The sequence below is a fragment of the Marmota marmota genome, unplaced genomic scaffold (genome assembly GCF_001458135.2).
Source record: "Marmota marmota marmota unplaced genomic scaffold, marMar, whole genome shotgun sequence".
NCBI lineage: Eukaryota > Metazoa > Chordata > Mammalia > Rodentia > Sciuridae > Marmota > Marmota marmota.
In genome coordinates this window covers 64,733,853-64,747,746 of record NW_026000174.1, presented here as the reverse complement: position 1 = coordinate 64,747,746, position 13,894 = coordinate 64,733,853, and the positions used below count along the sequence as shown (strand labels likewise).

Here is a 13,894-nt window from a genome sequence, read left to right as displayed (position 1 = left end):
AAAAAAAAAAAAAAAAAAAAAGTACAGAATTCTGTAATAACAATTTAAGTTCCGGCCAGGTGCAGCAGCATGCACCTGTAATTCCAGCAACTGGGCAGGCTGAGGCAGGAGGATCACAAGTTCCAGGCCAGTCTAAGCAACTTGGGGAGATCCTGTCTCAAACTAAAAAAATAAAAGGGACTGGGGGTGTAGCTCAGTAATAAAGCACCCCTGGGTTCAATCTATGTACCAAAAAAGAAAAAGAATTTAAGCTCTGAAATTAAGACTGCTTGGGTTGAATTTCAGCCCCACCACACTGTTTCCTTAAACTTTCTCAAAGGATTGTTGTGACACATAAGCTAGTATATGTAAACGGCTTAATTAGTATCTATCCAAGTATTTAATAAATTCACCTTTACGAGACCTCCCTAACCATCCTTTTTAATTTTTTTTTTTAGTTGTAGTTGGAAAACAATACCTTTATTTTTTAATTTTTATGTGGTGCTGAGGATTGAACCCAGCGCCTCACACATGCTAGGCAAACGCTCTACTGCTGAGCCACAACCCCAGCCCCCCCCTAAGCATCTTTTTAAAATTGAACACCTTGGGCTGGGGATGTGGCTCAAGCGGTAGCCCGCTCACCTGGCATGCATGCGGCCCGGGTTTGATTCTCAGCACCACATACAAACAAAGATGTTGTGTCCACCGAAAACTAAAAAATAAATATTAAAAATTCTCTCTCACTCTCTCTTAAAAAAAAAATTAAAAATAAAAATAAATAAAATTGAACACCTCCATACCTGTGCATGAGTACAGGGATATCTCTCTCTCCCTTTTTTTTTCAGTACTGGGTATCAAACCTATGTACTTGGCTGGGCGCAGTGGCGTGCTCCTGTAATCCCAGCAGCTCAGGAAACTGAGACAGGAGGATCAAGAGTTCAAAGCCAGCCTCAGCAACGGTGAGGCACTAAGTAACTCAGTGAGACCCTGTCTCTAATAAAATACAAAAATTGGGCTGGGAGCATGGGAGGATTAGACAAACTCTAGATAGAGCAAAGGAAAGGGAGGGGAAAGGAGGGAGCATGGGGGTAGGAAAGACAGTGTAATGAGATGGACATTAAGTACATGTATAAAGATAGGAATGGTGTGACTAATTTGTGTATAACCAGAGATATGATAAATTGTGCTCTATATTTATAATATGAATTATAATGCATTCTGCTGTCATATATAACAAATTAGAATTAAAAAAACTTGGGCTGGGGATGTGGCTCAGTGGTTGAGTGCCCCTAAATTCAATCCCTGGTACCCCACCCCCGCAAAAAAACAAAAACTTAAGTACTCTATCACTGAGCTACACTCCCAGCCTGTGTACAGGGATCTTTATGTGTTTTATTACACTGCTAATCCTCAGCACCTTATAATTGTTGACTTAATTAAAACAAGCTACAGTAATTGCTATTATTGTTACTTGAGTTTAAGAATAGCATTGGAACACACTTATTAAAAGAATTAGGTTTTCAACAATCCATTGCTAATAAGTATTGTTAATTAGATTTTTAAAAATCCCTTTTTATGGGGAAAGGTGTGGCCAAGTAATACAGCCTGTGCCCTGGGTTCCATCTCCAGCACAGGGAGCGGGGGAGGGTCACTCTTTAAACAACAATTAGGAAACATAAAAACTGCTCCTAATAATTCGTGTGGCGTGAACTTGGATTGTTAAAACATTTTTAATACATTGCAAAATAAGTTAATTAGTTCTATGATTATTTTGCTTGTCACAGAACAAACTTTAAGTCTTCTTTCTCTTAGTAAGTTAATCCTAGTCATACTGTGGCATTCACCTCTTCACTCAAGGCCATCCAAGACTAAAGATACTAGTTATCTAAAGAAACAATGCCAGTTTTTATCTATACTGTGTAAAATGTTCTAAAACTATCAGCATCACTGAAAAGCCTCTAAGACTCACACCCCAGGCCAACTGAATAGGAATCTCTGAGGGTAGGGGTCAGGAAAATGTGTTTTAACAAAGTCCAAGTGAGGTTTGAGAAGCCCTGCTCTACAGCAACTCTGAGTGCTCTATAGATCGGAAATAAATTTCAATTCGCGTCCGAATAACTGCAAGACAGTAGAAAAGATTGCTCAGGGATTCCCCGCCCCCAGGGTTCAGTTTTATGCTACTGCCTTGACGTTCTCTATCCACCCTTCACCCTGGTTCTTACCAGCTAGATTGTTGTAGCAGTCTGTCTGAGTCGTGTGCAGGATATTTTCTTGTTCAGGTGTGAGAGCCGGGCCCTGAGGTCCTAGATTAGGTATCGGGGAGGGAAGACTTGGATCCAGACCCCGCAGCTGAAGCAGAGCTCGATGGTACCTACTCACTGCATCACGGTACTTCCCTTCCCGATAGCGCTGGTTCCCTTCCTCCTTGTATAGCTGAGCCTCCTGCAGGCGTTTCTCCATAACTCTTGGTCGCCCACTGCTCTAGTGGAACTGGGAAGTGAAAGAGCACTGAAACTCTGGGCTTGGGATCAAAACAATTAATTGATTTTGGTAGTCGACTTGATTACTCTTCTCCAGGAGAGACCCCGGGAGGGAAGCTTTGCTTGTTTCTAGCCACTCCCGACACCACTTCTCTGCAGTCTTTTTCAGTCTCCGGAAGTGCAGGAAATTAGTTAGGAAAAGAATGTGGGAATAATGAAGCCAAAGATTAAGTGATTTCCTAACGAATCAACCCTGGAGAAAAGAGACTCCGCGAAAAACTAAAGGCCGTGCTAGGGAAATGCGGCAGGCGTGAGAACGCCGGCAGAATCGCTTCCCCCTTTCTTGTGGACACACCCCCCCCCCCGACCTGGAAGAAGAAGGGAGTAGGCGGTGACAGTTGCTAAAACATAAGAGGGCTTCCCTCCATCCCGGCTCTTTATTTGTCCTATTCAACAGGCGTTTGTCGATGTCTGTGCTGTGAGTTGAAGGTCCGAGGTGAATGACATCCGTGCTCCCTACCCTCAGGCGAGGCTGAGGAGGCCTCACAAGCAATCCAACTGCAAGGCACCATTCGCCCGGCCAGTTTATGGCGCCCTGCGGAGGCCAAGCCCGGAAGTCTCTTCCCGGGTTTCAGTTTAAGGGCGGGAGCAAGGAGAGGAAAGAGTCCACCTTCCTGACAGTTTGGTAGCTAAAGGGTCGCGCGCATTGCGCCACACCATCCAATCAGAAGCGGCTCCGGAAAAGTAATCCCGCAGAAACGACCCCGCCTACCTTAGCGGAACAACCCGAAAAAAAAAGATCCCCCTGGTCTCTTCGCCAATTGGAAAAATCCGAACGATCACGGATGACCAATCAGAGCGGCAGACGACGATTCAAGCTGGCCAATGAGAGAGACATAAGGCAGGATCAGGGAGTCTGTTGCTAGGTAGAAGTTGAGACATTCACAGAAAAGGAAGGCTAAGGAACAGTGTATTCTCTGGTTCTGGAGAGCCTTTTGCCTACTAGTCACTAAAACAACTCCTTTCATGCTGCAACAGCTTCTAGTTACTTTCAAGACGCTGTTGCATACACAAGAATAGGGAAGACAAGCCGCCGAGCAAGCAGTCCTAAGACTCTGTGGCGACTGGAAGTGAACCCGGAGTACGAGTGGTGAGAGAGTTGAAGGGGCGCATGATAGGGGAGTTCCGGGCGGCTGCGCAAACCCCTGGCTGAAGTACGGAAAGACGAGCGCGCACACTCTTCCTTCCTACGAGGCACTTGATCCGCAGCCAGCCTGGCCCTTCTCGGACCCTGCTGCGGCTGCGCGGTAAAACCATTGTCGCTGATTGGCCCGGGGAGCGAGAGGGGCGGGAGGAGGAGGAGGAGGAGGAAGGGAACTCCGTCGTCCTCGGCGCGCGCCCGCCCGCGGTAGGGAAACTGAAGGGCTGGAAGGGAAGCTGCTCCCTGTAGCGTTGTTTTGGGCTCCTTGAGGCAAAAGGGNGGAGGACGAGGAGGCGCTGCTTGAGGACGAGGACGAGGAACCACCCCCTGCTCAGGCCTCGGGCCAGGCCGCGCAGCCGCCGCCAGAGCCCCCGGAGGCGGCAGCCATGGAGGCCGCAGCCGAGCCCCATGCTTCCGAGAAGCAGGCAGAGGCCACCGCCGGGTCAGGTGGCGTAAATGGTGGCGAAGAGCAGGGCACCGGCAAAGGAGAGGAAGACGAACCCGAGGAGCGGAGCGGGGATGAGACCCCAGGATCCGAGGCTCCGGGTGACAAAGCCGCAGAGGAACAGGGTGAGGAGCTAGCAGTGCCCGACTCCAACCTGCTGGGTGCACCCCTTATCCAGCACCTCGCCCCGCGTCGCGGGTTCGATCCCTTGTTCCCACTTACCTGAAAGTGCACGATTCCCGATAGGATGGTGGCCTTCATCCTCTGCCCACGTTTCTGAGTGGTTTGGCCACTTCTGTGGCTCCACTGTTTGCAGGAGGTTGGGTCCCAGCCTAACTTGGTTCCTTAGTACTAATGGATGAAAGAGTTATTTTGCCTCAGAACTGCTTGAGAGCTACCTGTGGAGCAGTCTCTCTCAGTGTTCCTTACCTTTTTCATAGCCAAGGAATTGGTGATTACGGGGACCAATTGACTGACAGTTGCAGGCTTAGGCCTTTGAGCTGACTGTTGACTTTCTCACTGTAAAAATATTAAGCAATAAATTAAGTTATCAAAGTTCTCTTGTCAAAAGCATATTGAGGGCTGAGGTTGTGGCTCAGTGGTAGAGCACTTGCCTAGCATGTGTGAGGTACTGGGTTCAGTTGTCATCGCTGCATATAATTAAAGTCCATTGACAACTAAGAAAATATTTTTTAAAAAACATTGATAGATATTGAGCCACGCAGAGAATCTGGAAATTTAACCTTGCTCCTTGCCTGAGCAGTAGGGGACAGCCTCTAGTGTGAGCTTGTTGAGCTTAATAGTTAACTAGTGGAGAGTCTTAATCTGGTGCATTTGGAACAAGTAACTTGGCTAGGGCATTTATCTTGCCTGTATTCTTAGGACTAAATTTTAATCATCTTACTGAGTCAGTGAATGGACATATTTGTAGATTTACTGTACAGTTGCATTAGACTTTTACATTTCAGGTTCCTGACTTCCTGGATTGAAATGATTGAGGTTCTGGTTGGTCCTTGAGTAACCTGGTGGAAGACACTTTGTAGAGACTCCACAGAGAGTTAGTGACCTTTCTCCTTTTGAAGTGATTGGATGGATAGTTGATCCATAACAGTATCTATCAGGGAGGGAAGCTAGAGTTCCTTCCTTGTCTTACTGTAAATTGGGTTGCCTTAGTTCTTTTTATAATGGTTTTTTTAGACTACTACCAAGTTAATTGGAAACTATTTTACAACAGTCACACACACCTTGCAGATTTTGTCTGATGTCCTGGAACAAAAATCATATTATGTAACCTTTGACTTGTGTGTACTCAGATAGCACATAAAAAAAACATTGAAGGATAAAAGACTGCTTTTAAAAAAAAATATTATAAGCTTTCTTAGGTTAGAAATGTAGCTCAGTGGTAAAGGGCTTGCCTGGTATGGAGGAAGCTCTGGGTTTGATCCCCAGCATCACAAAATAAATAAAAACCTTCTTAGTGTTGCAAAATATAAAAGTCTAAGGAAAAACTGTCCCGCACCCTTTTGTAAAGAATGTTGCTAAATATATGTCAACACCTTTCTGCCCCAAATTACCTGCAGTAAAGATGCAGTATTATTTATGGGTATCTTATGACTTGATGGTTTGCTCTTGCAACTTTCAGTTAAAAAAAAAATTCCCTGATTAAGAATATAGTTATGTATCATGTACTTGAGTTTATTTGCTGTATAAACCAGCCATGAGCAGCTATGCACTTTAATGCAGGAAAAGCAGACTCTAAAATTTGAGCTATTTATATCATGAATCTGGGAAAATATTAAAAATACTAGGTTCCTACCTTCAAATCTGGTAAGAATTGAAATAAAATTAACCTGAAGGTTTGTCAAAGATCTAGGAGTATTTTTGTGTGTGTGTGTGTGTGTGTGGTATTAACGGGGAAATCTGCAAGTTTGACCTGATTTAAGCAGATAAATTTAGAATGCAAAAATTGTCCAGTTTTTATCTACTGCTTGACTGTAATTAGTCCATAATGTCCTCCCTCCCCCACCATAAAATTCCAGCCAATGACAGAAAGATAATGTTTGGAAATAAAATGTTCTATGGATGCAGTGGGAATAACCTGACTATTTTGATTAGACAGATCCTCAGATCCCCTTTAGTTTCTATTGGTCTGAGCTTATTCTACACTCCAGTATGAAAACTGCTGATTTTCTTTCCCTCCTTTTTGTAGGAGATGATCAAGATAGTGAAAAGTCAAAACCAGCAGGCTCAGATGGTGAGCGGCGGGGGGTAAAGAGACAGCGGGATGAGAAGGATGAACATGGCCGAGCTTACTATGAATTCCGAGAGGAGGCTTACCACAGCCGGTGAGGGAAACAGTCCCTTTCCTTGAAGGGAGTGTCTACTCTAATTTTGGTATACCTGGTGTTGATTGGAGAGTCTGGAAGGAGGGGTGGATTAAAAATGGAATAGGTTTTTGTAGGCATAAGTTTTTAGATTGAATCTACCATAGAAGCTCCTATTGCCCTTTCTCATTTATTGAAAGAAGCTGTCTGCTGGGATTTGATGTTCACTGAGAGTTTAAAATGGACATAATGTCCTGCAGACACCCCTCAAAGAACAGGACTTTGGTTACATTGTATTTGCTTTTTCTCTCATGTATATAGCTCAAAGTCTCCTCCACCTCCAGAAGAAGAGGCAAAAGATGAGGAAGAAGATCAAACTCTTGTGAACCTGGACACATGTATGTCTAAGGCAGATAGATTTGGGGTTTTTAACTTACCTCCTAAAAATGATTCTGGGTATTAAAATTTCATGGCTAACAAATTCCAGGAGACTTTGTGTCCATTTGTAACAACTGGGCATATTTGTACACTTTTGGTGGATCTCACATTAACCATTATAGTAAACCAATTCCATCTTTCTTTCTTAATAGATACCTCGGATCTCCATTTTCAAGTAAGCAAAGACCGTTATGGAGGGCAGCCACTCTTCTCAGAGAAGTTCCCCACCCTTTGGTCTGGGGCAAGGAGTACTTATGGAGTAACAAAGGGAAAAGTCTGCTTTGAAGCCAAGGTACTAGCTCATGAAGATCATTCATTTATTAAACTGTCTAGTGTCAAATAGGTTGTCCTCCATGGTTTTGGTTTAAGTTCAGTGAAAGTTATTCCAATATTCAATTTTAATAGTTGTCATTTTTTGTTTGTATAAAAATTGTCTTTTAAGGTGGGCATGGTGGCACATATCTATAATCCCAGTGACTTGGGAGGCTGAGGCAGAAGGATCACAAGATCAGCCTCAGCAACTTATTGAGAACCCTGTCTCAAAAAAGAATGGGAATGTGGCTCAATGGTAGAGTGCCCTGGGTGTTCAGTTCCTAATACCACCAAAAGAGATGTGTATTTCTAACTCAGACTTTGCTCCTGAGTTAGAGTATGTAAGAATTCCTTTTCTGACTTAACCAGGTAACCCAGAATCTCCCAATGAAAGAAGGCTGCACAGAGGTTTCTCTCCTTCGAGTTGGGTGGTCTGTTGATTTTTCCCGTCCACAACTCGGTAACATTATTTTGTAACTTCTTTGCTTGTGTTTGCTAACATATTGCTTAGTCTATGGGAACTTTGGGGATAGGTGACTGATTTGTTGACTGTTCTAGGTGAGGATGAATTCTCTTATGGTTTTGATGGACGGGGACTCAAGGCAGAGAATGGGCAGTTTGAGGAATTTGGCCAGACTTTTGGGGAGAATGATGTCATTGGCTGCTTTGCTGTAAGTATTCCTGAAGCTGTAGATTGATAACATGGAGTAGATAAAGGGCCCTAGAAATTCAACTGTGCTTCCCATCAACTGTTACCCTTTATGCATTTGATGCATGTAACAGTTTGAGTGTCAAAAAAGATTAAAGGATAAGATTTAATCTACCTCAAACCTCGTTACCCATAAGTTCTCATGCCTTTTGACCTTATAGAATTTTGAAACTGAAGAAGTAGAACTTTCTTTCTCCAAGAATGGAGAAGACCTAGGTGTGGCATTCCGGATCAACAAGGAATCCCTGGCAGACCGGGCCCTTCTACCCCATGTCCTCTGCAAAAACTGTGTTGTAGAATTAAACTTCGGTCAGAAGGAGGAGCCCTTCTTCCCACCACGGGAAGATTATGTGTTTATCCATGCTGTGCCTGTTGAGGACCGCATTCGCACTGCAGTCCCTCCCAAGACCATAGAAGAGTGTGAGGTATGACAAACACTATACACAAACTTTTAGGTCTGTAATGCTAGATCTTTTCTCTAAGCATTACCAAACTGATTTGGGGTAGATGTTCTTAAATTGGATCTTATAAAAGTGGCCTACATTTCATTACATTCCTGGTTTTCTTTACTTGCAGGTGATTCTGATGGTGGGACTACCTGGATCTGGAAAGACCCAGTGGGCACTGAAATACGCAAAAGAAAATCCTGAGAAAAGATACAATGTCCTGGGAGCTGAGACTGTGCTTAATCAAATGAGGGTGAGTTTTGGGGGATTAATCAGATACATACTATACACTTTGGGGGTGCCATTAAACTCCTATAACCTGTTGTCAGTGAAAAAGTTGGTCTTTGAAGTGTCTGAGAACACGGGTCCAACAAACAGTCATAAATTTTTCTGTGTATGGGTGGGTGGTGGGTTTTTTCATTTGTTTGTTCATTTGTTTTTAGTATTCAAGATTATACCCGGGAGCAGTTTACCACTGAACTAAATCCTTTCTCCCTACTCCCCCCCTTCCCCCCCCCTTTTTTTTTTTTTTTTTTTTACTTTTATGTTTTGAGGCAGTCTTACTTTCTGAGATTGGCCTTAAACTTTTAATCCTACTGCCTCTGCCTTCTGAGGTGCTGGGATTACAGACATGCACTACTGCACCCAGCTATATATGTTTTAAATTTAAAAAAAAATTTTTTTTTTCTCTGCTGTATTAATTTCTGAATACAGACAAAATCTTAAATATATCATCCAGGTGGACTGGAAATAGACAACATTCTTATAACTGAGAGAGGAATCAATCAAAGCAGTGGCAGTGGCTCTTGGGCTTTCACTTACTGCATAACTCCTTGCTTTTCTTTTCCCTTCCCTTATGTTTACCAGATGAAGGGGCTTGAGGAGCCAGAGATGGACCCTAAAAGCCGAGACCTTTTAGTTCAGCAAGCTTCCCAGTGCCTTAGTAAGCTGGTCCAGATTGCTTCCCGGACAAAAAGGAACTTTATTCTTGATCAGGTATTGTTCAAACATTCAGAAGAAACCTGATTTTTATAGAAGATGCAAGGATGAAAATTTGGCACCCAGTTAAGTTGATAAATCTGTTTATAGTCAAAGTGGGGTGCATAAATAGACTGAATTAAGGGGCAAAATTAGGTTACCTAATATGACCAACTGGTTGTGAGTTATGATTTTAATGTTTATGGAACTTTATAGAGGTATCTCAAATTAGTATTTTTGTCTGAGACTATGTGGACTCATATAATAGAGGCAATGGAAGGAGAATTAGAGCTCATTTGAGTCATGACTCTTATCACTTATTAGATTTGTGATCTTGGACAAGTCTCTCAACCTTACCTGAACCTCAGTTTTCCTGATGTACAAAACACAGTCACCACAGAGTTTGAAAAATTAAAGTAGATCATGTATTACATGATTGAGACCTAATCTTATATGGTTGAAGTTGAGTGGTGGCTTTAATCCCTAAACATCTATTATTCCTCCTGATCCTAGTGTAATGTATACAACTCTGGCCAGCGGCGGAAGCTATTGCTATTCAAGACCTTCTCCCGGAAAGTGGTGGTGGTTGTCCCTAATGAGGAAGATTGGAAGAAGAGGCTGGAATTGCGCAAGGAAGTGGAGGGAGATGATGTGCCTGAGTCTATAATGCTAGAGATGAAAGGTGGGCTAAAATTATAAGTTAGGGATCCTGACCCTGTTCAGCGTACACTGTATTGGGATCCTTTAGTACCAGGAGTGACTCTCCACATCTGAAGTATAAATCTGATGTGCTACTTAATAGATGTAAGCACTTGAAATAAATGATTGAGCAGAGTAAATGGAGAAGCAGTCACCCCTTGACTCATCCTGTGTAAGACCCAAAATAGGGAAAATGATAATAGATAACAGGATAATTAAAACTCATATAAGGACTGGGGATAGTAGTTGAGTGGTAGAATTCTCACCTAGTAAGGCCTTGGGTTTCATCCCAGCACTACAAAAAATAAAAGTAATAAATTAACACTTCCTTGAGATAGCTACTAATGGAATAAATATTTATGGCATGTCTCCTTTTTGTTCAGCACAGTTCTAAACATAAGGAAATAGCATAAAAACTCTCCCTTCATGGGATTTGTATTTCATGGAAAGGGAGTAGAGTTCAGATTAAAATGTGGTGATGGGAGTATCTTGATTTCTGATACCTATAGGCTTACATTTTGTTGTTCTTTGCCCTTTTTTGGCAGGGGTGGGTATATGGGCAGGGCTTGTTTTTTTGTTTTGCTTTGTGATCCTGGGGATTGAACTCCGCTACATCCCAGCCCTTTTTATTTTGAGACAGTGTCTCACAAAATTGCAGAGGCTGGCCTCAAACATGACATTCTCCTGCCTCAGCCTCCTGAGTTGTTGGAATTACAGGTGAAGGCCACTGCACTCAACTGTTTTTTTTGGCATTGAATGAAATCATTAATACATTACAATGCCTGAGAACAAAGTCCACACAAGGTAGCCTTAGCTATTTTGATGACCCCCTCTTCCTACTGTTTGCTTAGGATTGTGATTCCTCCCTTCCTTTTTTTTAAAAAAAAAAAAATATTTGTTTTAGATGTAGTTGGGCACAATGCCTTTATTTATTTATTTATTATGTGGTGCTGAGGATTGGACCCAGGGCATCCTAGGCGAGCGCTGTACCTCTGAGCCACAACCCCAGCCCTCCTTCCTGTCTTATTTGATGGCATCGCACCTACCCTGTCAACTGCTGGCCCTTTATATTCTGATAATCCCTAGCCATAGGGACTGGTTTACACATCTGTGGGCCAGGTCCTCCAAGTTTATATAGAATGAATTATGCCAGTGCATGACTGATAGTCAGGCAATCAGGAATTTAGTTCATAAATTTAGTTATAACCACCTATCAGGTACCAGGATATGTATTAATCTGCTCAAGCAAAGAAACCACATCTGGTATAGCAGCTACAAGTGGACTCACCACCTGATTAAGCTTACAAATTAAAAAGCAAAACAAAACAAAAAAACTGCCATTCTCAAAGACTCATCTCTCTGGTTTTATAAAACAGGGCTAACTGGGTTTTCTTTAAAATCATGGGATTCCTGTTGAAATGAATTCTCCTCAGACTTAACCTATGAACTTAATGTCCAGAGACTGGCAAATATGTTCTCCAGTCTTGTACAGGTGGTAAATGAGAGGTTTTGTATTCTTTGTTTTCTGTGGTCCTTGTAGATTAAGAGATTCTTCTGGGCTTGAATTTCTTTTAAATTAAATCTATTCAACACCAAAACTTTCTCAGTTACTTTTAGCTTCTGTTACTTCTATCCTGATAAGAAACTGTAATCAGTTCACTACTGACTTGTTATGGATCACTTGAGAACTTGTAAATATACTGTCAGCAGATAACTCTTTGCCTGGGACTGATAGAATTTAGGGAAACTTAGGGAAGAGAAAGTGAATTTGATTATTTAAATTGAGTCCATATGATCCCAGTATATTTTTGTTCATTACTAAATGAGGTTTAGAAAGTCTTTTGCTTCCTGTAGTAAAATTTTCATAATGAGTTCTTACCCGTCTATGCACTTTTCAGGCCCACAAGCTTCTCTCTTACTCTTATAGCCAACTTCTCTCTGCCTGAAAAATGCGATTATATGGATGAGGTGACATATGGGGAGCTGGAGAAGGAGGAAGCTCAGCCCATTGTCACCAAATACAAGGAAGAAGCAAGAAAGCTGCTGCCCCCCTCCGAGAAGCGAACAAACCGCCGAAACAACCGGAACAAGCGTAACCGGCAGAACCGAAGCCGAGGCCAAGGATATGGTGAGTCCTGGAACCTGCCAGCCCCCAGCCTCAGTCTGTCCTTTGTGCTGAGTACAGCAAGACCCTCAGTGAAAAGCCAGGAAACCAAGACAAGTCCTTAACAATAAGGAAGTGCCTTCTTTATGGAGCTTACTTCTTGCTATGTCATTTACCCCCCAGCTGTTTCTTTTGCTTTTCCCATAATCCATCACTTTTCAACAAAAATGTTTCTTTGAAAAGTGCGGTGCCTTCTGGTCTGTCTAGTTTTCACATTAATGTGGGTTCTCCACTGTGTTGGTGTGTTAGGAGGAGGATTTGTGCAGTGAAATCTTGATTATCAAGTTTTTTTGCTGCTTTGTCTTTTGGATTAACCCAGCTGTATAGATCAGAAAGTAAACGCATTATTTGGTAATTTTGGAGGGTTACAAAGCAAACTAGGCTGTTAATGAAACTTCCCCACTGAATGTCTAGTTTAAATCTAAACCTCCAGTATACCTTCATTACTCTTTAAAAATGTGTGTGCATGCATGTATGTGTGTGTGTGGGTCCGCAGCAGTTTTAAGTTCCTGCTACATGCTGGACGCTAGGAATAATTCCCACACTCAAGAAAAGGAGTATATTGAATAGACTTTGTTCCCTTTGTATAAAATGATGGATATGAGTTGTATGATATCTTGGGGCTTCCAGGGCTGAATCTGTGACTTTAAAATGGCAGTTTTTACTTGTGTTTCTAACTCTGCCATGTGTACTTTTGCCATCTTAAATGTTTTGCAGGAATTGGGGAGCTTCAAAAACAAGGTGGCTTGATTTTCTTATGTCTCTGATTCCTCTGCCCTCCCCCCAGACTTTTTTTTTAAAGATCCTGGCTGGTGCTTTAAGTAACATGTGTGAGCCTGGCCCAAGCAGGCTTCCTATTCTCCCAGAATTGCCTTTGGCTCCACTTTTTTGATTTCCACTCAGACGTGGAGCCAGGACCCCATGCCAGCTGTCTGAGCGCGCTCTCCATTTCTCTTCCAGTGGGCGGGCAGCGCCGAGGCTACGACAACCGGGCCTACGGGCAGCAGTACTGGGGGCAGTCTGGAAACAGAGGGGTGAGTGCAGCTCTCCTTCTGCTCTTCCCTTTGGCCTGTGATAGCCATTCCTATTGGCTTGGGGGAGCAGAGGGGTTTGGGCTGTTTTCTCAGGGCTTAGGGTTTTGCCCTTTAATGTATTCATCTGGAAGAATTTATCCTGGGAAAAGTATTTGTTGTATTTATAATATCAAACTAAGACATGAGATGTTTAAGAGGGGGTAATGGTGGTCATGCTGCTGCTGAAAACTCATAAATCTATTCCTCCTCTCTTCTCAGGGTTACCGTAATTTCTATGATCGATACAGGGGAGACTATGATCGATTCTATGGGCGAGATTATGAGTACAACAGATACAGAGACTATTACAGACAATACAATCGGGATGTGAGTATCTTCCTGGGGTAGAGGGTGGTGGGAGCAGGACCAGAAGGATGAGTTTGTGCTTTCTCATCCTCAACCAGCTCTGGCTCCAAGTGATGGGGTTTCACCTCTCTTCTAGTGGCAGAATTACTACTACCACCACCCCCAGGACAGAGACCGATACTACAGGAACTACTACGGTTACCAAGGGTATCGGTGAAGCCCCTGATGTTGACGCCTGTCAGCCATGAAGCTGAATCTCTAGGGGTGCCAGGCACCCCCCAAAACACAACCAAGGAAAACAGGGGCTGTCGGGGTGGGGCTGAGCTGCCGGGGAGGGTGG

The 13,894-nt window shown here is 43.1% G+C and overlaps 2 protein-coding genes and 1 long non-coding RNA gene across 4 annotated transcripts in view; 1 reads left to right on the top strand and 2 right to left on the bottom strand.

Moving 5' to 3' along the window:
- The window catches only part of Ttc9c (tetratricopeptide repeat domain 9C), a 10,870-nt gene extending 7,619 nt beyond the window's left edge, over positions 1-3,251 (bottom strand). The window contains exon 1 of the mRNA XM_015478107.2: positions 2,202-3,251. Coding sequence (XP_015333593.1) covers positions 2,202-2,439 — 238 coding nt within the window. The 5' untranslated portion in view covers positions 2,440-3,251. The remainder of the gene's footprint in view (positions 1-2,201) is intronic.
- A 539-nt stretch (positions 3,252-3,790) lies between these two features.
- Hnrnpul2 (heterogeneous nuclear ribonucleoprotein U like 2) overlaps positions 3,791-13,894 on the top strand; it is a 12,638-nt gene continuing 2,534 nt past the window's right edge. Inside the window, exons 1-15 of one of the 2 annotated variants that reach the window (XM_015478103.2) lie at positions 3,791-3,836; positions 3,938-4,230; positions 6,315-6,450; positions 6,751-6,827; positions 7,020-7,159; positions 7,549-7,639; positions 7,738-7,850; positions 8,050-8,313; positions 8,465-8,587; positions 9,202-9,330; positions 9,826-9,994; positions 11,939-12,139; positions 13,136-13,209; positions 13,468-13,575; positions 13,691-13,894. The exon at positions 13,691-13,894 is cut by the window's right edge and continues 2,534 nt beyond it. In XM_015478103.2, the coding sequence (XP_015333589.1) occupies positions 4,047-4,230; positions 6,315-6,450; positions 6,751-6,827; positions 7,020-7,159; positions 7,549-7,639; positions 7,738-7,850; positions 8,050-8,313; positions 8,465-8,587; positions 9,202-9,330; positions 9,826-9,994; positions 11,939-12,139; positions 13,136-13,209; positions 13,468-13,575; positions 13,691-13,771 (1,890 nt within the window). In that variant the 5' untranslated portion in view covers positions 3,791-3,836; positions 3,938-4,046 and the 3' untranslated portion in view covers positions 13,772-13,894. Of the gene's footprint in view, positions 3,837-3,937; positions 4,231-6,314; positions 6,451-6,750; positions 6,828-7,019; positions 7,160-7,548; positions 7,640-7,737; positions 7,851-8,049; positions 8,314-8,464; positions 8,588-9,201; positions 9,331-9,825; positions 9,995-11,938; positions 12,140-13,135; positions 13,210-13,467; positions 13,576-13,690 lie in introns of those variants that run through there. The other variant, XM_015478104.2, reaches the window with a different exon arrangement.
- On the bottom strand, positions 4,031-4,680 carry LOC125612140. Its single transcript, XR_007342468.1, has 2 exons — positions 4,535-4,680; positions 4,031-4,456 (listed from the first exon to the last, which is right to left on the bottom strand). It is a non-coding gene; the product is annotated as an uncharacterized LOC125612140 (long non-coding RNA).